Genomic DNA, 27,228 nt, shown 5'->3' on the forward strand with positions numbered 1-27,228 from the left:
TAATATAATAACTTGTAATTTTGTATTGTCTGTGATCATTAACACTTAATCTGAGGACTTGGTAAAACTCTATTTCAACGTTACTTAGCTATTTCAATGTTATTTAGATAAAAAAAATCGTTGATGTAGACTAAGAATCGAACTCGCTCTCTTCTACACAACATGTGTCTTAGCGTTTGAGCTATTGAAACGGCACGAAAGTTTTGCTTTCTGTGCGGAGTGTCGATCTAGTCATGAAGGTTCATTGTCGATTTAACTACACGATTTATGTATATATTTATCTTTTATTTACGTAATATTACCATATTTTTTGCAGTTTTTGAAGTGAATTTTGGAACGATGCTAGTAACAAACCAAATAGCCTGAATTTAAGTAACTCAGTATTCGTTATCTTGTGTATCAGTGCTCTGGTCTTCGATCATGCGCAGTGTCTTACATCTGAGACTTAGGAATATTCAATCGTATCATCCTTTTCCAGGGAAACTGTACATGTAGCTTCTGTCATACAGACTAAGTAATGAATGCTAAAAATTGCAGAAAGTACATTCTTAAAGATGGAACTCGGATGGAGTCTTACAAAGAATAAAATGGACACTGTAAATAAAACTTACAAAATTTATGCAAAACCAATAATTTCTTACGGGACAGAATCACTAGTAACAACTAAAGATGCTACAACGAACAAACTATAAATAATCCAAAACAGAATACATAATACTTACAAAAGGTTTTAAAGAATCCGGAGGTTCATTGCCATAAACCTGTCATCGGTCCCTATCCTGAGCAAGATTAATTCAGTCCCTAGCATCATATCCCAACTCCCTCAAATCAATTTTAATATTATCCTCCCATCTACATCTCGGCCTCCTCAAAGGCCTTTTTGCCTCAGGTCTTCCAACTAACAGTCTATATGCATTTCTGAATTCACCCATACGTGCTATATGCCCTGGCCATCTCAAATATCTGGATTTAATGTTTCTAATTATGTTAGGTGAAGAATACAATGTGTGCAGTTCTGTGTTGTGTAACTTTCTCCATTCTCCTGTAACTTCATTCCTCTTAATCCCAAATATTTTCCTAAGCACCTTTCATCTTCCATCTAGGGACCTTCAAATCATCTGTACCTCCATCAGCATGAGGTTCTGTCTCTTCCCTAGAGTTGGCACTGATATTCCATCTGCAGTTGACAGCAGAAATATTTTTTAGCAGATTAGCCAGTGAATAGGGATTGCTGTTCCACCATTCAGGGGTGCTCGATTACATGACCTCTAGCATTTAAAAGTGGAATCAAATGCGAATTTAGCACAAGCGCATAAAAAGAGAGAGCAGGGGATATGAGTCCAAAAGTTACCACTGCAAATAGAATGGGAATGGAAAGCCTTCATTAATTTCAATTTCATTTATCATCTTCAATAGTTTCAGGTCGACAGAAAGATGCAGCAGGATGTAGTATCGTGACTTGCATACAGATGGCATCGATCTGAGGAAGCTGCAAAAGTCCCATAGATGGAAGGGCTTTCATAGCTGACTCCATTGGAACTGGGTGATCTGTAGCTGAATTGATAGATGATACCAAATAGTAAATCATGATATGTACAGGAACGCAATCTTTAAGTCAGTACAAAATGCAGCAGGATGTAGTATGGTGACGTGCATATATATATATATATATATCACTGATCTGAGGGAAGCTATAGAAGTCCCATGGAGATGGAGGGACTTTCATAGCACACACTATTGGAATGGGTGATGTGTAACTGAATCGATAGATGGCACCAAATAGTGAATCACCATACGTACAGGAATGACACAGTTCATTTCAATGTGCAGATCTTCACCAGCCATCGCCTCCTCATCCCATCCCGTGATCATTTTGATTACATTTCCGTCCCCCTCGCGTATGTGGTACCTAAGAGGTTACGTCCATTTTCGGCTTTCCCCTTCAAAATTTTCTAGCAATCCTTCAGTGGAGAAGCATAAACCGGAGTGAGACTAGTGGCCAACAGGCTTGGAGCTCACATATTTATTTTGTTACAGCTCCCCGACCCCTTGCAAGGACGCGTTTTGCGTACCTTTTAAATTTGTCCTCCCAATTCTCCTCTCTTTTTTTTTTCGACTATTTCCTTATCCAACTGCTCTGAAGATGACCACAACACAGCGGTCGAAACGTCAGCTATTAACACCAAGACAATGCGGTAGAAGCCCTGAAGCTTATCCACACACCATGTACACCAGCTGCGGAAGCCTACGCGAACAAGTAGTTTTATAGTTAATTTTGAAAGAGACATCTTCTCACCTTTGAAACTGTTTTTGAATTCCCTATTGTAGTGTTTTAAACTTCAGACAAAAGAGCATTCATTTTGTGTGAGTGTCGCAATGGTTTAAATTTTGTTATTTTTGTTGGTATAGTAAAGTGGCTTTGATATTCTTTCATCTCATTAAAATAAATTATAAATTTAAAATTTTGGTCACAAAGAAGGATAAAATCTATAGCCATGCCATACTGGTACTTTTCTAATATTTTAAGAGGATAAAAACCTGTACTATTTACTAGTCTGAATTCTTAGTGGGGGTAAATCTTACCCTCTTACCTCCCATTTTTGTGCCACTGCTCAACACTCAACTGAATTTCAACACACATCCTGTTCGGCAAAATACAGAGTGATTCAAAAGTCGCGCGACATAGGACATGACATCTCCGTTATTAAAAAATAGTTTCAAATAAATGTTTTAGATATTGATACGTGTAGTTCATGTGCAAAATTTAAAGAAAACAGTATGAGCCATTTTTGAGAAAATTGCAACAAATATGTTCGCGTTTCAAGTAAAGTACCAGTTTGGTTAGGGAGAACACATCCAAACCTTAGGTGCCACATCTCTGGAGGGTACAAAACTTAAATTAGAAATGTGGTTTCGGTCGCGTGCAGTAATTAATAAATTGTGTTATGTCTGTTATTTGTCTATGGTAGCAAGTGTCAAGTCCACACCTGTGGAGTAACGGTCAGCGCGTCTGGCTGCAAAACCAGGTGGCCAGGGTTCGAATCCCGGTCGGGACAAGTTACCTGGTTGAGGTTTTTTCCGGGGTTTTCTCTCAACCCAATATGAGCAAATGCTGGGTAACTTTCGGTGCTGGACCCCGGACACATTTCGCCGGCATTATCACCTTCATTTCATTCAGACGCTAAATAACCTAGATGTTGATACAGCGTCGTAAAATAACCCAATAAAATAAAAAAGTGTCAGACAGTGTTGCCAATTAGACGGAAATTCCGTCAAAACTGACGAACTTCAATGTAGCGGACGGGAAAGGAATGGTTTTGACGAGTGACGGATTTTCTGGCGGAATCGTCTTTTGTCTCTATTACCTGCTGTCATTTTTAATTGCTTAATTTTTGGGGGAGCGTAGACCATCCCAGGACATCAACTGCAGAACTAGAGGCAGATGTTGTGGAATAATTATTATTTTAATGAAGATTGGTAAGGAAGTTGCGATTTTGCTTTTATTTGTATATAGATATATTGAGTAAGTCTTATTTATTATTTTTTTGACGAATTCTGACCCATTTCCAGGTGTTAGACTGACGGCGATTCAATTTATGTGTTGGCAAGACTGGTGCCAAATCTTGCCACTAGATGTCAGCTTGGTTGAGAAATGTTATGTACTTGGTTTCTATGGCAACAGCGTTGTTCAAAGCAGAAGAAAATATGAATTTATTGAACAATTAGTATTTTTATTCAAGTTTTCAAGGTTTAAATTAAAGACGTTTTATAGTGCTTTAAATATACGTAAGTACCGGTGAAGAGTTCTCTATTGAGAGATTACATGAAGACTTTCCACGGTTAGAGCGGGAAGCGTATGATATAAACAAAGTTTTCGGTATGATGGACGAATTTTCAATAACAAGAACAAAAATGTGGCTATTCTCTAGAAAAGCTACATTGATGGAGGCACAACTGTCTTTGTTTCAATGGTTTTCGTGAGATGTATAGGAACCTATTGTGATAAAGAGACGTAATTCTTCAGAAAAGCTACACCCGAGAAAGGCATAATTTTCTTTTAATTCACTGGCTTCTTCTCTGTAGAGGGTCAATTAAAGTCGTTTGGGATAAATTTCAGAACACGGATTTCTTTCTTTCCCACTTATTTCAAAATTCCAACCTTGTGCACACAAAATAAATTATTGGCACTGAAAAGTGCCTTTTCGTAAGCATGATGATGCGCATTCGACAAACGCATACAAATCTGCTCTTTTTAATTTTTAAGATATAATTGTCAGTGAGGAATCCGTAAACTGAAATTATCCCCCTTTCGTCGGCCATGTTGTGACGTCAGAATCGTTTGTCAAACTTGACGAAAATTAAGCGATGTCCTATAATAAAAGGATAAACTCCAGAACACGGACTGCACCCTTTCCCTCTTACTTCAAAATTCCAACCTTGTGCACACAAAATAAATTATTGGCACTGAATAGTGCCTTTTCGTAAATATAATGATGCGCATTTGACAAACGCAGACAAATCTGCTCTCTTTAGTATTTTAAGACATAATTTGGTAGGTTCAGTGCTTCATTTAGTGTAGTTAAACAATAACTTAACAGCAAAATCAATCTTTACAGCATGTACTACTAAATTGCGTGATAGATACCAAATGATCAGAAAATAGTCAGACTTCCATTACTTCCACCATCTAGGGTGGCTGTTGCTAAGTCTGAATTTCTCCAAGCTTACATATCGCATTTATATTGAAAGTGAATGAGCTGTTATGTAAAATAATATTATTTATGGATTTTTTTTTTTCAGGAGATCAACATGGACAAAGAATTAAAATTTCAGTCTGCAATTACGCCGAAAGAAACAGACTCGAAAATAAAGAAGCGAAAAAGGTGTAAGTAATCTGAACACTTAGTAAATTTGTAGTACCAGAAAAAATAATTGGCTGAATCTTGGAGGTTGTTTCATGTCACGAATCACACAATAGCATTCATAAGGAGATCGATATGCTGCTTAGAAGCATGGCCTTTTATCGTGCCTCAATATCTTAGACAGCTCACCGTTTGCCTGTCATGTGGAAAGGAGCAGGTTTGAGCCTCTGGTAGACATGTAGTGCGCTATGTTGTAAAACTTCTAAATTTAGAACGCTATCCTTTCTGAACTTCAAAATGGTGCTTCAGCAGCAGGATTTTGTGTTGAGAAAATTTGGGGGAGGGGGGGGGGGTTGCGCGGCAGCGTCACGGTTGAGGAATTATGCATCAAACCGAAAGTTCGCGGGTTCGATGCACTTTGACCCTGGGACTGAGGTTTATTCACCCTCTTAACAGGGGGTCTTTCCTTGGGAAGTAAATGTGGTGGGCATGTAGGACTGACATTGAATAGATGAGAGCCTTAACCTTCCACTATCCTGTAGGTCTCCATGTCCTATAATGGGATGAATTTACGAGTAATATGTCTGTAATAGAATTTGTATTTTCCTGCCAACGTTTTCAAGAATACTGGCTCTAGTCTTAGCACTTACGGCAATTATTATGTAGTAAGCATCGGCCAAGGCACCTTCCCATAATAATTGAGGTCCATGACACATAAATTACCAAATATATGTCTAGGCCTTCATACATATTAATTGAAAGGTAAATCTTTACAATAGCGTTACTGAAGCAAGGCAGACAGCAAGAAAGGGCATATTCTTAGACAGTTGTGAGTATATGCTAGGGATACCAAAAGTCTAAACTAATCTAACCTGTTACAGATTCGTATATGAAAGTCATATCAAAATCCTAATCTAACCTAACCTGTCACAAATTCGTATATGCAAGGCATACAAAAGCCTAAACTAATCTGTCACAGATTACTACACCTCTCCCCAGCCTCCATTTTCACAGCAACTCTACTCTACTAGAAGCCAAGGATGTAAATACATTTGTACCTTAACATGGTAACGCAATAGTGGAGAAATCCCAATTACATTTTCAATGTTTTCTTACGACTGGCATATTGTCACCCTCTTTACACTCTAATGGGAATGTATGTACCCTGAACCTCTAATGTGGGAAGATGGCGGTTTTCCCTCTGCTTACTACACAGTTACCGGTACCGCAATTTTATAATCAAGGTAAGACTTCATGTATTGGGAAATTTGCTTTAGATAAAATCATTAAAGATCGTAACAGTTTATTGCATATATGTCAAAAGGTGTATTAAACTGGTGTCGATAAATTAAATTAACATCATAGTGGCCCGACTTCGAATCCCAGTCAGTGCAAGTTACCTGGTTGAGGTTTTTTCTGGGGATTTTCCTCAACCCAATATGAGCAAATGCTGAGTTATTATCAGTGCTGGACCCTGGACTCATTTCATCGGCATTATCACCATTTCATTCAGATTTTGATACAACATCGTAAAATAACCCACTAAAAAATATGTACTACTTACCCACTTTTTCTCTCATTGCAAGCCATCTTTTGAAGACAGGTTTAAACATTATTTTGAAGAGATGTAGTGATGCAGTAAGTTAACATCTGTCATTAAATTTCGAAAATGTTATTTGAACTATGTCTTAGAACCCATTGTTGCAGTGTTCATAATTATAGATTGTTGAAAAACTAAAAATGTGATCAGTATGAAAACCTGCCAGTGGGCATTAATGGGTTAAGAAAGGTAGTTTAATTCAGTTTATCAGATTTAAGTATAAGGAAAAGTTTCGCCTTTATATGCCACGAAAGTGCATGGTGAACGTGGAGGTAGAGCCCTCACTTTCATGACCTCGGTGCTGGAATGAGGTGGTATGGTTGGCACCGACCATCCTTTACCCACAGGAAAGACCCAGTATTCAATTTCACAGGAGACTGAGTGGGTCTGAGTGGGTCTGATAACGAGAAAATTCCTGCTACTACCTGGGATTTAACCTGGTACCTTTCTATCTGTAGTCACTTGTTCTACCAACTGAGCTACCTAGCAACTATGAATTTAAAAATACTTTCTTTAATTTCATGATATTTTCTATATCTCTAATCTTATTATGACTTTATCATATTACATTTGTGATGATTATCTGACAACAGTTAAAGTTTTTGCACAAATGTTACTAAATACGAGGCGCGTCCATAAAGTAACTTTCCCACTCATCACACAGCTAGCAAACCATATGTTGCGTGAAGCGACTGCGTGCACGTGATAGAGTAATGTCCTAGCATGGCACATGCACTAGCGGAACTTCCCGAGTGCTCTCAGTAGCTTCGTTGCATTGGTTGAAGATGAACGTTCTTATTCCAGCTCCCGCCAAGTGTGAAGTGCAGTCAGTGGTAAAGTTTTTGAATGCACAGGGCATGCCGTGCGTTTTTTTTAAAGCGCTTCATGCCTTTGCTGCAGCAAAATGAGGGTCGAAAAAAAAACGTAAGTAGGTCAACTGACTGCAAAATGGTGGACAATTAATATTGGCTTCTATTACTGCAGTAATAATTTAACCTTAAAAGAACCGAACATGTTAAATAGTTTCGACTTCCATGATAATGACATAGAATTATTATTACTAGACGATTTTAACAATAATAAACACAGCAAAAGACCAAAACATGCATTCCGCCATGATGGATCATGCAGCAAACTCGTAAAGCGAAGTTTTGATTTGCTGCAGGTTGCTACAGCACTGCTGCAGCGATGGTGAAGCAAATGTAATAAAAGAACGGTCTTGCTGCAGCGCTTTACGTCTTGCTTAAAAAAAATGCACGGATAGCGCTGACTGAAATTGATTGTCAGCTGTGCCAGGTCTATGGGCCTAACGTCATGAGCAAGCAGATGGTGCATTACTCCACAAGGTCATCTGTGATGATGGTTGGCCTCCCACTGCGCTCCTCCTCATTCAAATTTTAGCGTCCTGCTAAAAATTGTCTACAGCAGCAACACATGATCTGCTTGCCCATAGACCTGGCACAGCTGACGATCAATTTCAATCGGCGCTATGCCCTGTGCATTCAAAAAGTTATCACTGACTGCACTTCACACTCAGCGGCAGCTGGAATAGGAACATTCATCTTCAACCATTGCAACGAAGCTACTGAGAGCACTCGGGAAGATTCGCTAGCGCATGCGCCATGCCAGGACATTACTCTATCACGTGCATGCAGTCGCTTCACGCAACATATGATTTGCTAGCTGTGGGACGAGTGGGAAAGTTAATTAATGGACGCGCCTCGTATCAGCATCATAGGTTTAATTCTATTCGGTTTTTTCAGAGTTAAATGTTGTATTATTATTTACAGCTGAAGCACAAATTGAACAGTGGGAGTCCATACGAAGGCAGAGCACAATAATTGAAGACAAGGAAATCAACATCAGTGGAGTTGTACGTGTTACTCTATCTACAGAGACGCAGAGACTCTTGGGATGCGAGATTGGTAAACAGGTTTCATCAGAAAAGGCCTGGATCTCCATAAAAAAGGAACAAGTTGAAGCGTATTTAACAATAAAGGGCGTGATGTCTGAAATCCACAATTATAAAGATTATTTGATGGTAAGTTACATCGAATACAGAACTCTGTGAAAATATCTTATTCAGTGAAACGTTCATGTGGACTATTAATAGGCTATATTATAAATTATTTTATGCTCGACCATGCCAAACTGTAATTATACACCTGGTAGCAGTCCTTTAATGCATGTCATTAAAGTACACCTACTCATTAAATTACAGGTCTTCAGCCAGTCACAAGTCAGCTTTGTACCGTTATATTGATTATTCTCGGATATGCAATCGACAGACAATTAGCGAAAAGTCACGGAGGCTGGAAATCCAATACTTTCGCAGAAGGTTATGTTCTGTTACTATAATAATTAGCATTAATTGTAAATAATATTCAAATAAATTCAATTTGTCATCTCGTTTTTCAATTCTAAATCAATTTCCAGGTTATATCAGACTAATGTTCATTCTTATTCTGTGCCAAGGTCAATGACATTCGGCCTCGGAAAAAAATCAATACTTTTGCGTCTGCGGACATCTCACAATTCAGGTCAGTTCGCACATAACCATAAAAAGACCTAATTTTCAATACTTTCGAGTTAGAAATATGGTCGAGCATAAAAAGTCGTATGAAACTTGCCTATAATGGTAATTAAGACGCTCGTATGAAAATTATGAAACGAGCGCAAGCGAGTTTCATAAACAATCATACTTGCGTCTTAATTACTACCATTATAGGCTCATTGCATAATGTACTATTATGATGTGATGGTAGGCCATTTCACATACCATGTTTTTCCATTGTAAGAGATTAATAATATTGTCTAGGCGTTTGTGTTCTTCTGCTGTTATGTAGTTCATAATGCACTGGTATTTTTACGTAATGTCAATAATTAATCGAAGTGTTTTTTTCATTTCAATTCAATTCAATTTATTAAGCCATTAAACATACAGTGATAGGCTTCGTCACAAAAAAAAAACATACTGTACATTTGAAAATACACATATAATTGAAAACAGTAATTAGAATGAAAACACAAAACATTTTGAAACTCTAACATTAATGAAAACACTTCACTCTTATGCAATAATTGTAACTAATCTAAATAACTTTATTTATTAAAAAAACAATTTCGTATGAATTTATGTTAAGAAACTCATCTACAGAGTAGAAAGGATTAATTAAAAGCCAATTATAAAATCTAGCTTTGAAACTATTGGTTGGTAACTTATAATATTGACTGGGAAGCTTATTATGTAATTTCATCCCCATGACAGAAAACTTTGTACCAGTTTTTACTAGTTTTATGTAAACTACAGTATGGAATATTAATTTGTTCACTATTTCTAATTTCATGATCATGTATGTTGGCTATTAATGAGTAATTGTCTATATTTTGTCGAGTGTAAAGGACTAGGTCGTATATATATAAATTTATGACAGTTAATATCTGTGATTGTTTGAAAAGAGGTCGACAATGTTCAAGATAGTTTGATTGACATAGAATTCTAATGGCTTTCTTTTGCAAAATCAAGACACTCCCAATTTTGCTACCATTTCCCTAGAAAATTAAGGCATACCTAATTATCGACTGAAAGAACAAAAAGTAGGCACATCTTAAATAATTTTGAGAAACACAAGTCACTAATTTCTTTAATAAATATATAACTCTTGATAATTTTGTGCATATATATTCGATATGTTTTTCCGGTGTTAAACTGGAGTCTATAAAAAGTCCTAGAAATTTGGTATAATTTTGTATGTTGTCCTTTTTATTACATGATTTAGGGTAAAAGTTATATTGATAGTTTTTTCTTGATTAAGCAAAAAACCATTAGATTCAAACCATAAAGCCATCTGTGATAGAATATCGTTGGTTAGATTATGTAATTCATTCAGAGTAGAGCTAGAACATAAGAATGTAGTGTCATCAGCATACATAATTGTTATAGCTTTAATGAATTTAGGAAGGTCATTTATTGCTACTAAGAATTGATGTGGTCCCAATTTCCTATGAGAACTATAAGCAAAACCCACAGAATGGGTAACAGTGAAATGTCTCATTTAGGTGAACAGTGGGTCTATTTACAAATCTGTACTGTCTAATCTCAGTAGATAGATGACTAACCACGCTGTTACTTCTGGTTATTCAGTGAATGGTATCCATCAAAATACTAGCTTATACTTAGTTTTCTAGTATCTAATTTACTACAGATGAAAACTATACTAACCCTCAACTCAGTTTATCACTTGAAAGAACACTTTCCTTAAAAGAAGTGAACTGGTTTTATTTTTTCTCATTCATTACCTATTTTTGAACTCATCCACAGGAACCTTCCTTCTTTCACTGGTCTTCCCATTTGCTCTTGAAATCGGTAACTCTTTATTTCGGACAGTGACCTCAAAATCAGTATATCACTACAGTCTACTATATAGTCACGAAGCTTGGGGTGATGTTTTGCATTTCTCACGATAGTTGCTAGCCGCTTGGAGCGCTGTGAGTACTAGGAACAATAGACCGTGTCGTGATCTAATACAGGACGTAAAGCAGACCATGTGACTCGCTTAACCCGATCACAAAGGGCGGCGTTTCAACCATATAAATTAATTCGAATGCATAGAGTAACATATATTTCTCTAAAATGTAGTGTAATTGCATTAATAAAATTTAAAACAATGATTAGGAGACACTTCAGACATAATTCCTTGCGAGTTAAGATGTAATATTATTTTTGGTGCGAAAATTACGTTGTTCGTATGTGTAATACCTGCCTTTATTTCGATTAAATATTGCGAAATTCTTGTACATTGCTTTATGCACGATTCAGTATTTTTCAGTTGCACCGCAAGAATATTTAGATATGTTGAAATTATAGGTTATGTTTACTGTCCCAGTTGCCCATTTCTGTCTAATTTTAGTGGTCTCCAATGCCCTGCCATTACAAATGTATGTTATGTCATATGGAAAGTATAGGTTATATTTACTATATTTAACTTATATTCCTATATTTGCAATTATACATTATAATTAAACATAATGTCATGTATGACACCCGTCATATTCTATTTGTCTGCATTTTAATACTACAATTGAGTACTGAATTATTGTATTTATCTACTACCTAAGAGACGAAGTAACACAATCGTACGTACACTAATTTCATAGGAGTGGTATGGTAAATTTTCTGTCTACAGTTAAGGAAGGTAGATGTGCTAAATTAAAATCACAATATAAATTCGTTTTTATTGAACCTCAAAATATCTTCCATTCTAAACTTAAAATGTTGATGCGAACAGATTATGTTAATGCATAAAATTATCTTCACATTAAAATAACACAGTTTTGTAATTATTTCTGCAACATATTATGCAACAAGAAGTAAATGGAACTTATGGACACATTACACTAAATAAAACTTAGCAATGATATGCAATAAAGTTATAATATAATATTTCACTGAGCTACATACACTGAAATAGAAAACCCGAACATACAATATGGCCTGGTCTAGATCGAAAAGGCATTGACTGTGCCGTATTTCGCTTTGTTGTGAAAAGTTGTGTAAACTGTGAAATGTTCGTTATCGGTTGTAATAACTGTAAATGGCTAAAATACAATAATTTGAATAATAATATGGGACAAGGAGACGTTTGTGGTATTGTAAATATTGTAAGAAAAAGAGGTAAGATTTATCCTTCTTCCGAAAAATCCAGGAAGGTGAGTTTATAAAATATAATATATACTTTATGAAAATAATATATAAACCTTATATATTTCACATTTTAATATTGGAAGGAAGGTGTTAATTTTTTCAAAAGAATACGACATCGAAAGTACAATACATTTTATCGTCTGCTGGGGAAAGGGTCTGTGATGAGGCGATAGTAGCGATCCTGGTGGTGAGCAACTATCTATGGATGCATATTTCAACTGTCTATGTTTGCATATTTAGTAAGTATTAAGCTTCGTGACTGTATATACTAGACTGTGATATCACAGTGTCTTCAGAAACACAAGTAGCACACATTTGTAATGTTCAGGTTATTGATGCAATTAGTTACCTTATATAAACAATAGAGTTTGGGGTAACCAGTTATAATAAACCCAACAGAATAGGCGACCCCTTTGGTGGTCATACCTGTCTGTCCTTATAATGGAACCTGTAAATAATTTCGAAATATTGGACGTGTTGAGTTCTAAGAAGTAGTGAAAGTCTATTTCTGATCACATTCACCATAAGAGTACAAAATCCCGTATTAATGTAATTGTGTATTTTTAGGAATTTTCAGGTAAAGAAATATTAGTGGGATATATTTTCACTGCCGAAAAGCCAAATCAGTTCTACATCTCCATTACGGAAGATGCCAGGAAATCACTACTTGAAATGATTGAGAGAGATAAAGCTGAACAAGAAAGGAGGGTGTATAACTTCTTGTACAAAAGTCCAAAGGAATGGATGTCATTGGGTAGTGAGAAATTCGTTGAAGATAACAAACCCAAATATGGAAGGCCTTTAGTAAGTATAAGTACAGTATCAGTTGTGAAATATGAAGCCTTCTATTCACCATTACTTGGGATGTGTGTCTGTTATTGTTATATCCACAGAAATATTTTTGAGATCGTGAATGAAAGAGTATCTTTTGTATCACTAGGGAAGTTTCACATTGCTACTATTTTTAGATAATAGAAGAATTATATTATATAAAACTTCTCTCTTAACTAAGTCAAATGCCTTTTTGAAATCCATGAATAGCTGATGTACTGTGCCCTTATATTCCCATTTTTTCTCCCAATATGTCTCGAATATAAAAAAAGTCTGATCAGTAGTCAACCTACTACGTCTGAAATCACATTGATGATCCCTAATAATTTCATCTACATATGGAGTTAATCTTCTCAAAAGAATATTGGACAGAATTTTGTATGATGCCAATAAAAGTGATATTTCTCGAAAGTTAATACAGTTAATCTTTTCCCCCTTCTTAAAGTTAGGTACAATTGTGGATTCCTTCCATTGTTCTTGTAAAACTTTCTTTTCCAAATAGCAAGTACAAGCTGAATAAATATGTATACATTTTGTGTGTGCGTGCATGCGTGCGTTTTTTTTAGATGGGCAGGGCATGTAGCACTTATGGGTGAATCCAGAAATGCATCTAGAGTGTTAGTTGAGAGGCCATAGGGGGAAAAAGACCTTTGGGGAGGCCAAGACGTACATGAAGGGATAATATTAAAATGGATTTGAGAGAGGTGGGATATGATTGTTGAGACTGGATTAATCTTCCTCAGGATAGGGACTGATGGCGGGCTTATTGTATTGTATTGTATTTATTAACATTCCATGGTATTCATACATTGCTTACAGCTAGAATATGAAACAAGTCAATAAACTTAATACTATTATAAAGTCGTAATTTATAGTTACAGTCTAGATGAAATATATACAGACGAGATTTACAATATAGTCTGCTAGTAGAACACAAAAGTTTTAGTATCAATTTCATGAAGTGTTATTGAATGTCATGAATTCACCTACAGAATAGAAGGTGTGAAAAATTAGGTACTTCTTTAATTTGGCCCTAAATAATTTTATGTTTTGAGTTTCATTTTTTATATCGATAGGGAGGCTATTAAAAATTTTTACTGCCATATAACGCACTTCTTTTTGATAGCATGATAGACTTGCCGATGGAGTATGAAAGTCATTTTTTTGACGTGTATTTATGCTATGAACTGTTGAATTAGTTACAAAGTTTTCACGATTACTTACGAGGAAGATTATTAATGAAAAGATATACTGACAAGCCATGGGGATTATTTGTAGTTTTTTGAAAATATTCCTACACGATTCCCTGGATTTGCAACCTACTATTATTCCAGTTACTCTTTTTTTGTAATAGAAATATGCTGTTACTATCTGTGGAATTTCCCCAGAATATTATTCCAAAGCTCATTACCGAGTGGAAGTATGCAAAGTATATTGTTTTTAAGGTATTGATATTTACTATCTTTTGCATAGATCTAATGTCAAAACAAGCTGAATTTAGTTTGGGGGTAATTTCTTTAATATGATTTTTCCAATTTAACACATTATCGATTTTTAAGCCAAGAAATTTGGTTGTTGTTGTTTCTAATAGGGATCTATTATTAATTATTGCGCTAGAAATTTGCGACGTTGAATTTGGAATTTGTGAGGGCGACACTGAACCTCTGGATTCCTTAAAAGCCATAAGTAATTAAGTGTATACCTACAGTATGTTATACAAAAGTCACTCGATAAATTGGGAAAGCAGTATTGTTTGTTTTAAGGACAAAAGTAGGCATAACAAATTAATTTCTTTGGAAGAGTAATCACATTCTACCATGAAATAATATAAAGAGATTATTTATGTTATGGTGATCTTGGTTATAAACATCAGTTTATTTTCTTTCAGCTTGAAACTCAAACATTTGTTCCAGTTAATCGCCTGAATCTACCAAAGGAACTGCAAGATCGAAATGTAGGCGATGTGAAAGGTTGTTATACATACTTCGATCCAAGAAGATATAACTATGTGACAGTGACAAGGAGAAGAGTAGATGTTGCAGTTCAGGTAACAAGAGAAATTTTATTAATATTCTAGTAACATGATTGATGTTGTTTTTTAGTCAACTGTCCGAAGATAGGTTTGAACCTGACAAGTGATACCAAGAAGGCACCACTTATGAGGGAACTAGGCCAGGAGATAATGGGGTAGTGTGGCCAGTTCCTTTCCCCCTCCATTGCCTACATCACCGACTAGCTACATATTACAGTAGTCAGACTTCAGATGCATACAAACAATTGTTCTTCCTCTGACATATCTTTACGACAGATATACTGCCTGATAATAGATATATAATTATGTATATTTGTATGTGTGTGTGTGTGTGTATATATATATGAGGTGGTGTTACAGACTTTCAGGGATGATGGCGAAGGGCACATGTATCAATTTTTGAGATAAGGAACCATGGTCCAGAAATGACTGAGTTGATAGTTATAAGCAAAAATAATTGTGTAGAAATGAAATAATTTTATTTCTCTGTACACTTATTTATGTGAATTTATCTGTACATCTTACACATACTGTATTCATCTGACGTTGTTTACATTGTCTGCTTACAGTATTCCAAATTTTTCTCCTCTAAAAAGCATTGTTACCATAACAGATATATTCTGCAGGACCAAAAAATTGACCATTTACTTAGAAATGAATCCAATTAAATCTATTTAATTTTGTGTTAACTGGTTGAAATTTTGACGCATCCATTGATGTTAAAGTGTTCGTGATAGCTATCTCGAAATATCTGAAGTTTTTCCTTCAAATGTTTTAGGCGATTCCAGAAGAGAATGTCTCAATAGCTCAGACTGATCCAGCACTTCCATCACCTGTTTGGACGCAATACGAATATCACGTGGATGCTCAGAAGGAAATCGAGGATGAAGAATTAGCAAGAAATATGTGACAATTCCTGCAAGACATTTCAGGAAGGTAATTAACTAACAAGTTAATTTATATCTAATGAATGGGAGACATTATGTAGTATAGCTTTATGCATTAGGTCTTCTTTAGTTGCCGAGGCTTCCAAGACGTTAAGTCCATTGAAACCATGTCCATATGACTTCTGTCCTCTACCATTTTTTGTCCACTTTCATTTATGTCCACATTTTATGTGCGTCCATTTGTTTGGGTCCATGACTGTTATGTCTATTTTTATTCAAGTCCACCTTCATTTATGTCCACTTTTATTTAAGTCAGTTCCTTTTGTATCACTGGAAGATATTCAGGCTGTTTTCGATAGCCTTATAGATAATATTGAGCCATATATGTTGGATTTAGCATTGTACATGGAAAGAACTTATATCCGAGGAACATCTATCTGTTCGAGGAAGAAGAAGAGCAATGCCACCTAGATTCCCACCTGAAATATGGAATACTTATAGTCAGGTTCTGGCAGGACAACATCGAACAACTAACATAGTCAAGGACTGGCACAATCGCTTTCAGAAACACATCGTGACACATCACGTGTCGGTCTGGAAATTCATGGAATTTATCAAGAAAAACCAAAGGAATAATGAAATTATAATAATCCAACTGCTTGGCAGGCATTTGAATGTGCGACACCCTATTAAAAGATCGTACCTACAAAATTTAAGTCGAGTAGATGATATTGTTTGGAATTGAAACCACTACAATGAAGAAGGACAATCAGAACTTACCTCAAAGCTATCAATTATCATCTGAAGCTGTATGAAGATGAACAGGCAGAAGAGATTGAGTAGGGAATTGAAGTAAATTTGTAGATGGACATAATGTATTGTACAATCATGTAGTGGACGTAAAAATGTGGACATAAAATTTGTGCAATTGGACTAAAATAAAGTGGACATACACTTCATAGGACATATATTTATGGACTTTTATGTAATGGACATAGTAAAATGGACATTATAAAAAGGACCTAACATCTGTGTTTTGTTGCCGAGTGGTCAAGTTTCGTGATGGCTAGTGGCAGTTGTGTTACTGTGAAAAGTGTGTGCTGGGTCTTGTGGAAAAATAAGAGTCGCAGTTCCGTTGAAAGGGATTAATCTTCTGTTAGAATTATGAATTAATTATTTTTCGCTGATTTTTTCAGATCTTCAGTGACATTTTTTTCCAGAAATGTCCTTTAAATGATCAATTGAGGCGGTAGCCGGAAAATGGGCCCATAGGTCTATAGGCCCTTTTTCGGGAGAACATTTAATTCGATTCTCTGTTTTAAAATCTACTTGCTTACGTAGTTTCGTTTCAATATCTTGTAAACAGAGGGAAGAGTAGCTAATTGAATGAACCCCTCACACACTTGCGTAGTTGTGGAACTCTGAAGATGATTCTTAAAGTGAGTGTGAGTCCATCCAGGACGTGTATTAAAATGTAAACTTTGAAGTGAGTGTAAGTCCATTCTAGATTAATACTAAATAACCTGTAATTTGTATTCTGTACCCATCAGATATTCTTGGTTTTCACATACTCGGTACAATTTGTGATGTAATGTTGTGTATATCAATTCTCGATGCCCGTGCGTCCTACTTTAAACAGTTCAAACCTACCCGCGCAAATGAGAGTCGCTGCTTTCTCTCTCTCTCAGAAAGCAGGTTGGCTCGCTTTTTCCCTCTTGTGAGGGAGAAAGCAAAGATCGCGCGGCGACGAGTCACGTTGGCAGTATAGATATCCCCAGGCACTGTGACGTCAACGGCGTCCTCAACCACCATTGTTCCGAGGGGTATAAATATGGCTTGGACACAAGGCCAGGCCACTCGTTCACCAGATGGCAAAGAGGTAGCTCTAACGCATCCTCCGTCACTGGCAGCAGTCTTCCAACCAGGCTTACGCTATGATTGTCTTTTGTTCGGACGTGTCTACACACGGCCACCACTCCGGGAACAGGGAGCCAAGCTGCGCCCCTGTCTCCTGGATACTTTCCTACACCAGCCGAATCTTCCTCATTTCTTACGTATTCTAAACTTATTTTATTCTCGTCTCGCTACTAGTCTCATCACTACCTCCAACCCATCCACTTCTCTTCCTGACTTCGACTCCCCACTTATCCCGGCTTGTTCATAAACCACAGTCCTCTCCTGAACTCCCCCCCCCCTCTAGTGTCGGTAAGTCGCATAGTACGCTGTGTTGATCCTCCGAATGCTAGGGGCCACCATTCCTCCCCCTCTTGGAGTCGGTAAGTCGCATAGTACGCTGTGTTGATCCTCCGAATCCAAAGGGGTGTGTTCTCGAACGTCGATAAGTCGCACAGTACGCTGTGTTTGATCCTTCGACCTAGAGAATCAACCATCATCCCGATTCCATCTCTCTCGTTATCCTGCCCACCCCACAACACACATGAAAGCAAGCCGATTTTCCCCAGGCACTCCCGTTACCCCTACCTCCCTTTCATTCAAGTCGTACTGTACTATTACCCCTCATAACTCTCCTCGCATCGAAGCCTCAAGGACGAATTTCTAAACTATAAATTTCTATCACGACTCTCCCGTTACCCCTACCACAGGACTAGGAGGAACCACAGTTATACTTTCTTTGTTAGCTATTTCTGTAATAAACAAATGTTACTTTAAAACAGTCTTTCCTTTAAACTTCACCACAGTTCCTTATTATTACCCCCACCCACAAGCGACAGCCATCTTGTCACGTCACTCCCGTTTCCCCTCCCCACCTCGACAACACGTCGGAGAGGAACGACCACGGAGACCGGCGTACGACAGTAACTATGAGATATATGTAAGAAATATAATTTTACTAAAATGATTTTAAACTTGTAAACCTCTGTAATGTGCGCTGTTCAATGCTGATGTTTAACTTCTGCTAAAATATAATCATGTTGAAAGTATTTTGATAACATAAACTTGTTCTCTGGAAAAAGGGCCTATAAAATGCTCCAATAAAATGTATATACAGTATTTATAACGCTATTAAAGTCAGAATGCATTATTTAACACAAACTTGTAGACAAATATTATTGTAACAGTATGTAAATTGTTATTTTGATAAAAGTGCATTCAAATCCCAATTACATAAAAATAAATCTTTCAATCTTTGTTTTCTCACAACATGACTTTTGCTTATGGGCCCTTTTTCCAGCTACTGCCTCAATTAGTCTGTTGTGAACTTCAATTACTTCTATATTTATCTATTATAGTAGTGGGTGGTGAAGTATTGTGGTTTATTGAGTTAATAAACGTCTTCTAACTTTTCCGTTTGTATTTAGAGATCACTTTCGTTAATTTTGCTGATTCTTTATTTATTCTGTCTTGTATGGATTTGTTGCTTCAGTTTTCGCGAGCTAATCATTGCTGCTTTCTAATTTTGGTCAGTTCCTCATTCCACCATATATTCATTTGTTTTAAGGACCAGATACTTTCGCTGCCTCTATGATAATTTGTGTGACTGATCCTGCAATGTTGTCAAGCTGCTGTAAAAATTTTTGTATTGCAGTAGAAACGTAAAACTCTTGCAGGCAAAGAAGAAACTTGTGACAGATCTTAACATATATTTTTGTTAACTCCTTTTCATCTGCTCCCCAGATTCTAAGTTATAACAACAAGGGTGCATAAAATGTCATTGCTTAAAAAAGGTTGAAATAGGATAAAACTTAGAATGTTAACAATAATACCTATATTTAAAGAAGTAAGGTTACGTATTGACAGGAATTAATCATTGGGAACTTATATTAGAGGGAAAGAATGTGAGAGAAGCAAGAGCATCATATAGTAATGTCATGAGACATATGTTCGTAAGAATTACAAGTATCAGATACAAATGTGTTTGCAAAATACGTAACGGAATAGTAGCATGATGACTGCATTTACAAGAATATCAGCTCTGGAGTGTTGATACAATTAACTTTAAAACATATTGAAACACAGTTGATTACATTGCTTCATGCATTTAAGGGAAGACAAAATGTTTGCAACAGATAGTGCCTTGTAGTCTGAAAATAAATACAGTAAAAACTCACTTATTACACTATCCCGTGTAATACGCTTTTTTGCCTGGTCCCTGCACATTTCATATATAACGCCTTTATAAAATACCCTGTTGCGCTCAAGTCCTGCATAATACACTGTTTTTGTGGTATATTTTCAATGTAATTTTCAGCAATGTACTGTAGTAGCGATGAAACATTGAACTCACTGGTGCCATAACCTGAAAAGTATTAGTATTCAATCCTTTACCTGCACATTTAAACCTTCATACTTCATACCTTAGTATACCCCACCCTCTTGTTATGCTCTCTTATTCGACTCCTTATCTGCGTGGTTAAAGCCTATGTACAGTTACAATACCTCATCCTCTTGTTAACCCGCTCTCTCAAACAGCATTCCTCACTCGGCCGTAATAAAATTCTGGAAATTTTTGCTGGGCAGTTTGTTGTCCTTTTGTGTATTGAAGTGTCTGTGAATGTGATTACAATGAGTGTTAAACAAAAAGCCGTTTCTGTGTCGGAAAAATATTAAATCTTACGAAAGTAGGATGAGAACAGTACTCTTACTCAGAAACAACTCTCTGATGCATTAGGAATCCCATCATCGACATTAAGAACGATAATAAGAAATCGCGACTGAATCACTACAGCTGCGAAGTCGGGAGGATGTAATTGCAGAAACTGAAGTGTGGTAAACATGAGGACTTGGAGTACACGCACATGACAAACAACTATAAATGGCTTTTTTTTTTTCGAAAGAATTAAGTACAGTACTTATTGTAAATGTCTTTGACATACAGTACAGTAATTACATAATGGAGTAATACTGTATTACCTTTCATGAATCATGTATTTCAATAAAGAAAAATGCTAATAGATACTGTATATAAGTCAAAATTAGTATACCCGCCTAATACGCGGTCCCGGTTAATACGCGTTTTACACCCGGTCCCTTGAAGAGCATCTTATCGGGGTTTTACTGTACGTGAAATTCAGATTGGGGTAGGTTAATGTGGAAAACTATTTGGAAATTTTGAAAAAAAGAAAACAAAGCGAAATGGTGGGGATGTAAAAAAACCACGAAGGTAAACTGACGTACTTACGGAGCAGATGCAGAGGATGTGTATGTCCGGAGCTGTAGAGAGACAGGCAACAAATGTTAGCAAATGTGTTTACAAAACGTCTAGGTGACATCAAATTGAAAAGTAGGGGGTGAAGGAAGAGTATTGATATGTTGTGGGTCACGTGTGTGGGGAGATTTCAGATTATAAAGTGGACTAAGTACATTGGGAATTTGCTCGTTCAAAAGAGAAATGCCTGAGCAATGCAAAATTCCTTAGTTATGTGTATACATGCATGTATCGCCATTCATGGGGTGAATGGCCTGTAATGCTTTGTTTATGTTGTAATCTTCATTTCAACTTATTTTAATTTTTTCAGCATGACAGACGTTGTTAAGTACAACAGTGTGTTTGATTTATACAAAGATGACTATTCTAACCTAATCGTAGATAAACAAGCTGAGCAGACACCTAAGCAGATTACATACAGTGAATACCAATCTTTTATGGATGTAAAAAGATGCAAAGGAAAGTTGGTCTCAGCTGCAGCATGGCATCCAATGTGGACAGGTTAGTAATGATGTCCATAACCACCTTCTCTTATATTATAAAATTCATATTATGGATTAGAACATGTCATTATCCAAAAGACTTGGCTTCAATACCTTTTTAGTTTAAGTGGAATCTGTGTGCCAAAAAATTATACAATGAAACATGAATTTTACATTTTGAAGGGACAACTTAAAATGAATACAAAATCAAGGAAATTTAAGTTTACATAAGTTTTGATACTTCACACATTCAAGTAATGTCATATTAACAAAATCTAGATCTATGAATTCCATACAAAAGAAACGAAATGACTTGGAAATGTACTAAAAACTTGCCCAGACATGTTCAGATATTTTTAACAAGAGCCAGAACAGGTCACATTGTCACATAATTGTACCTACACCAATTTCACATTTCTGATAATCCTACTTGTCTGTGGTGTAATAATCATGCTGAAGATCTGGAACACATTCTTCTATACTGTCTATCCATAAACCACAAAAGAAGTAAATTAAAATCATCAGTATCAGTTGCAGAAGACACAGCTCTGCAGTATATATTGACTACACCCCAACTCTGGCTACTAGCAACAGGCATCTATAATGAACACCGATCAAAATACCCCTCATTTCTCATGAAAAACAAAAACTGAATAGACTACAATGGACTATAGTGGACTTTGTTGTCAGCAAACAGCTGGATATTTTAAGAAGATTGATAGAACTATGAATATTTTAACTTGGCAAAATACTGGTTTAGTAATAATTGTAGGTAGGTAAAAGGGGGAGGGGAACTTTTTCTCGATGCCATCTTCAGAAAATATTCCTGAGCTATTGCAATGCTAGCTGCATCTTCTGTATTTAAGGAAACTAACACTGTTTTCTCTTCACTGAATTTCGCATAATACTAGTAATTAGCTAAAGGGGAAAATTATAATGTAATACCACATTCACGAGTAAAATATGCGTTTTTGCATTGAAAGTTTAAAATATGGAATATGAAACACTGGTCAAATTGTCTGTGAAGGTGTGACTTGCAAAGTACAGTATAGCATTTATGCATACTTTCAATTATATAAAAAAAGAACATGCATTTCACGCACAAATCAGGGCTCTAGTATTCATCCATATTGTAATTCAAAGGAGGAATAATATAGGATAGAAAATTAATTTCTGATTGTTTTGTTAATATTTTTTATTTTGAATTTTTATCTCCTAAAAGTTACCTTTTTTGTAGAATGACTCAAATAAGAATGCATCCTCATACAGCATTGCAGTATACAGTAAAACCTCGATAAGATGCACCCACTTATTACGCTATCCCGTGTAATACACCTTTTTTGTTCGGTCCCTGCACATTTCATATATAACGCCTTAATAAATTACCCTGTTTATTGCTCTCAAGTCCTGCATAATACGCTGTTTTGTGGGATATTTTCGATGTAATTTTCAGCAATGTACTGTAACAGCAATGAAACTTCTTGGTCATTGAACTCACTGGTGCCATTAACCTGAAAAGTATTGGTATTCGACCTTTTACCTGCGCATTTAAACCTTCATACTTCATACCTTAGTGTACCCCACCCTCTTGTTACGCACTCTTATTCGACTCCTTACCTGCGCGGTTAAGCCTACATACAGTTACAATACCTCACCCTCTTGCTAAGCCTCTCTCTCAAACAGCATTCCTCACTCGGCTGTAATCAAATTCTGGAATTTTTTGCTGGGCAGTTTTTTGTCCTTTAGTGTATTGAAGTGTCTGTGAATGTGATTATAATGAATTTTAAACAAAAAGTGCTTTCTGTGTCGAAAAAAATTGGAAATGTTACGAAAGTACGATGAGAACAGTACTCTTACTCAGAAACAACTCTCTGATGCATTAGGAATCCCATCATCGACATTAAGAACGGCAATAAAAAAACGCGACTCAATCACTACAGCTGCGACGTCGGGAGGATGTAATCACAGAAACTGAAGTGTAGTAAACATGAGGACTTGGAATACACACACACGGCAAACATCTATAAATGACTTTTTCTTTTTTTCGAAAGAATCAAGTACAGTACTTATTGTAAATGTCCTTGACGTACAGTACAGTAATTACATAATGGAGTAATACTGTATTACCTTTCATGAATTATGTATTTCAATAAAGAAAAATACTAATATATATACTGTATGTAAGTCAAAATTAGTATACCCACCTAATATGCGGTCCCGGTTAATATGCGGTTTACACCCGGTCCCTTGAACAGCGTCTTGTCGGGGTTTTACTGTATATCATATTGTTGAAAATAATTCTAACTGGAAGGTGTAAAATTGAATATAATAATACAATGTTTAATACACAGTACTACAACTCAATTTGTGAAAGATTAGGGTTTCTATTTCATTTTTAATAATTTTCTTTGTGTATCATTAAGCATCGTCATCTCTGTTTATTTAAAGTTTGTGACACCACAGGGATGTTTGGACAGGCTAAGTTGGCATGATTTCTGGCAGGTGTGATGGCATGCGCATATGTTGACCACTCAGATGCCAGCTCTCTTTGTAGTGATGGGAATGCCAGTGACGTAGTTCTGCAAGATGTTTTCTCTACCAATCCTGTGCTCATTTGGAGTTTTGTTGATATGCTTAACCCTAGGGTGAGTATCTGTAGATAAAATTTAAATTTTAGAATTATGTTTCCTTAGAAATAATTTCATTTCATGATGGCAATGAATATCTACCCAGGTAAAAATTTTCTCCTTACAAGTGAAAAAATTCAACTATTCGGTGAAATCCTGATTTACTTCACGGTTGTATTGATGTATGTATGTATTTATTTACACTGCAAGTGGGCAAGCATCTGGTGGCAGTGGTATACACAATATAAACAATACACAATAAAATGATAAGCAATACACAATAAAATTACAATACACAATACAATTATAAAATACACAATACAATTATACAATACACAATACAGTTATATACACAATACAATAAGAATACACAATACAATTTAACACAATAATTACAATTAATAATAAAACATAAAATAACCTAATTTTACAATACAACGTACATATGTATAGGCCCTACATAAGTTTCAATAGTCTTTCACTTTACTCTCATCTCACTCACTGTAGTGGCACTATGACGCATTTCACTGACACTTTAGCACACATTTCACTGACACTATAGAACACATTTCATTGACGCTATAAATTATCACTGATCGGAACTATTCACTGCACTGTAAAACCATAACTTCACTGACTCACCTCGCTTCACTGATACAACAGTTCAAATAAGACAAATAATTACACCCTTATGCATGCTTATAAACAGAACTACATTTAAGCTAAACATTTCTAGTCTAAGGCCCTCTTACACGCTATTTTTAAATAATTTACAATTCAAACGAAGGGAGTAACTCGTCAGGCTAAATAAATACATGTCACCTTAAAAAATTAAATGTTAGATGTCACCTTAATTTTAATTTGCACTTTATACACAACTTTTTAAGTTATTCTTGAATCTCCTAAAGGAAGGACAGCCCTCAGGTAGGTCATTCCAATCATTTATAGTTCTATTTAAAAATGAGAATTTACCTACATCCGTTTTCTGTTTCCTACATTTGATTTTAAAATCATGATCGTTCCTACCATAGTACGTTGGCTTTTCTAACCGAGCTGTTATGTCTACCCATGCTTTCTGACCTAGATGTGCTCTATACAATGATGTTATTCTAGTTTTCCTACGTCTGTTTTCCAAAGTTTCCCATTTAAGTTCTTTTATCGTATCATTTCCATCTTCTCTTTTACCTTTAACAAATTTAGCTGCCCTACTGTAGATAAAATTCTACCATGGACATATATAGGAATAATTATAATTGTCACTGCTGTTAACCACCTCCTTATATCATCATCATCATTATCATCATCTTTTTGTTCATGATTTATCACTCTTATCCAAAGCATAAGGCCTTTGATGAAACAGCACAATCAGACTCTATTTGTAAGGTAGAACCTTAGCTCTCCTATGTCATTTCCTCCTTTCTTGCCTCTTATTCAATGTTCTTTCTTCATGATAGTTCGATTGTAAAGTCAATTAGATTTTCAAGAGAATGTGAATATGATAAATATATTACCATATTTGAAGAGTCCACTGCAAGAATGATGGATGTCACTTTCTTGTCGAAAATGAACCAAAACTGTCAATGCATAGCTTAAGACATATAGAATGTACATAGAGAGTTATATGGCATTAACACTGATAGTCATTGTCCAGTAATGATCGGAAAATCACAGTTAAGCTTTGAGCACTAAGCATTTGAAACTTTCAATTGCTTCTCCTGCAAAATGTATTCCAAATGACATCCATCATTCTTGTATTGAACTCTTCATTTACTAGCGTAATTTCCTCCCTTGACTAATTTTCCAATCCAAGATTTTTAGAACATGTTTTTCAGAAGTTTATTTTCCTCATGTAATTTCCCGCTCTTACATTGAATAAAATTAGACACTCCTTTTCTCATCAAGAGCGTTTTTCGTGAAGATTCCAAGTTTCGAAAAAAATGAGCACAGAAAATCCAATGTCATTATTCATCTCTTCTATAATATAAAATGTGGATGATCAGGATTTGTTCTCTAATGAAAGTAGTGGAGTGTATAGTACCGTACATGCACGTTTAGTTAATTTAATTTTGATACAAATATTTTACGCTCGAAATTAATTACGATACATTATCTGAGATTAGTCAAGGTCAGGCTAGTGGCATTAGAGCTGACATAAAGCAGTACAAGTAAAAGCCACGAAATCTCCATAATTACTGAAATTGTATGTATATTTGTAGGCATATAATGTGAAAAATTCATTTGATTAGTACATGAATTGTTTACTCTTATTTATAACCAGATTATTCTCGATATTTTGTGGTCCTAGCTTAAATTCTCTCTCCCCGACTTTTCACCTCAGAATTTTGAGAAAGAAGGGGAAATTATTGTCGGACCATCGGATCTGTGCCCCTTCAGCGCTGTCGTCGTTCTTGGAAAAGTTAACGCCTGTACTCACTCCATTCCACCATGTTAAACAGCAGGCCACGAACCTTGCCGAATAGGGATGTTGCCAAACTTCCGTCAAACGGTGTCATAAATAACTGGTCCTCCATGCTACAATGTTATTTCTTTCAATCAAAATACATCTTGTATTTCTACATTTTTTAAACCTAAATCCCATGTCTCGAATCACTTTCTGTAGTTTTCTCTCCAACCTTGGAAATTATTACTTTTCAGTAATTTATTCAATGTTGAAACTTCTTTCTGAACAGTATAAAATTCTTGTATCTTTCTTCTTAAAATACATCTGTTCATATCATCTACAATAATTAAAAGTTCCCTTGGTCTGTTCTTCTCTGGTGATTCTAGCTTTTCATCTCCTGCACAGACTCCCTCTCTCCTGATTTTCTTTATTAGGAGTTCTGAACTGTCCATATAAATTACATAAAATGTTGTATTATTAGTATTAGTTAAGTAAATAATTTAAATACATAATCAATTGAAATAAAATAATCCTCACCTGTGATATCAGTTGCTCTTTTCGTTGCCTGATTTATAGGAAACAGATATTGACCTGTTTGTTTCTCTTCATCGCAAAATGCTATTACGTACTTAATA

General features: G+C 35.8%; 1 protein-coding gene across 3 annotated transcripts in view; it reads left to right on the forward strand.

Annotated features, from left to right (window-relative positions):
* Positions 1-15,825: 15,825 nt before the first annotated feature.
* The window catches only part of LOC138708144 (dynein axonemal intermediate chain 3-like), a 61,269-nt gene continuing 49,866 nt past the window's right edge, over positions 15,826-27,228 (forward strand). The window contains exons 1-3 of one of the 3 annotated variants that reach the window (XM_069838374.1): positions 15,826-15,965; positions 21,394-21,584; positions 24,068-24,210. In XM_069838374.1, the coding sequence (XP_069694475.1) occupies positions 21,395-21,584; positions 24,068-24,210 (333 nt within the window). In that variant the 5' untranslated portion in view covers positions 15,826-15,965; position 21,394. Of the gene's footprint in view, positions 15,966-21,393; positions 21,585-24,013; positions 24,211-27,228 lie in introns of those variants that run through there. The other 2 variants (XM_069838376.1, XM_069838375.1) reach the window with 2 other exon arrangements.

Source organism: Periplaneta americana, chromosome 10, assembly GCF_040183065.1.
Source record: "Periplaneta americana isolate PAMFEO1 chromosome 10, P.americana_PAMFEO1_priV1, whole genome shotgun sequence".
Taxonomy (NCBI): domain Eukaryota; kingdom Metazoa; phylum Arthropoda; class Insecta; order Blattodea; family Blattidae; genus Periplaneta; species Periplaneta americana.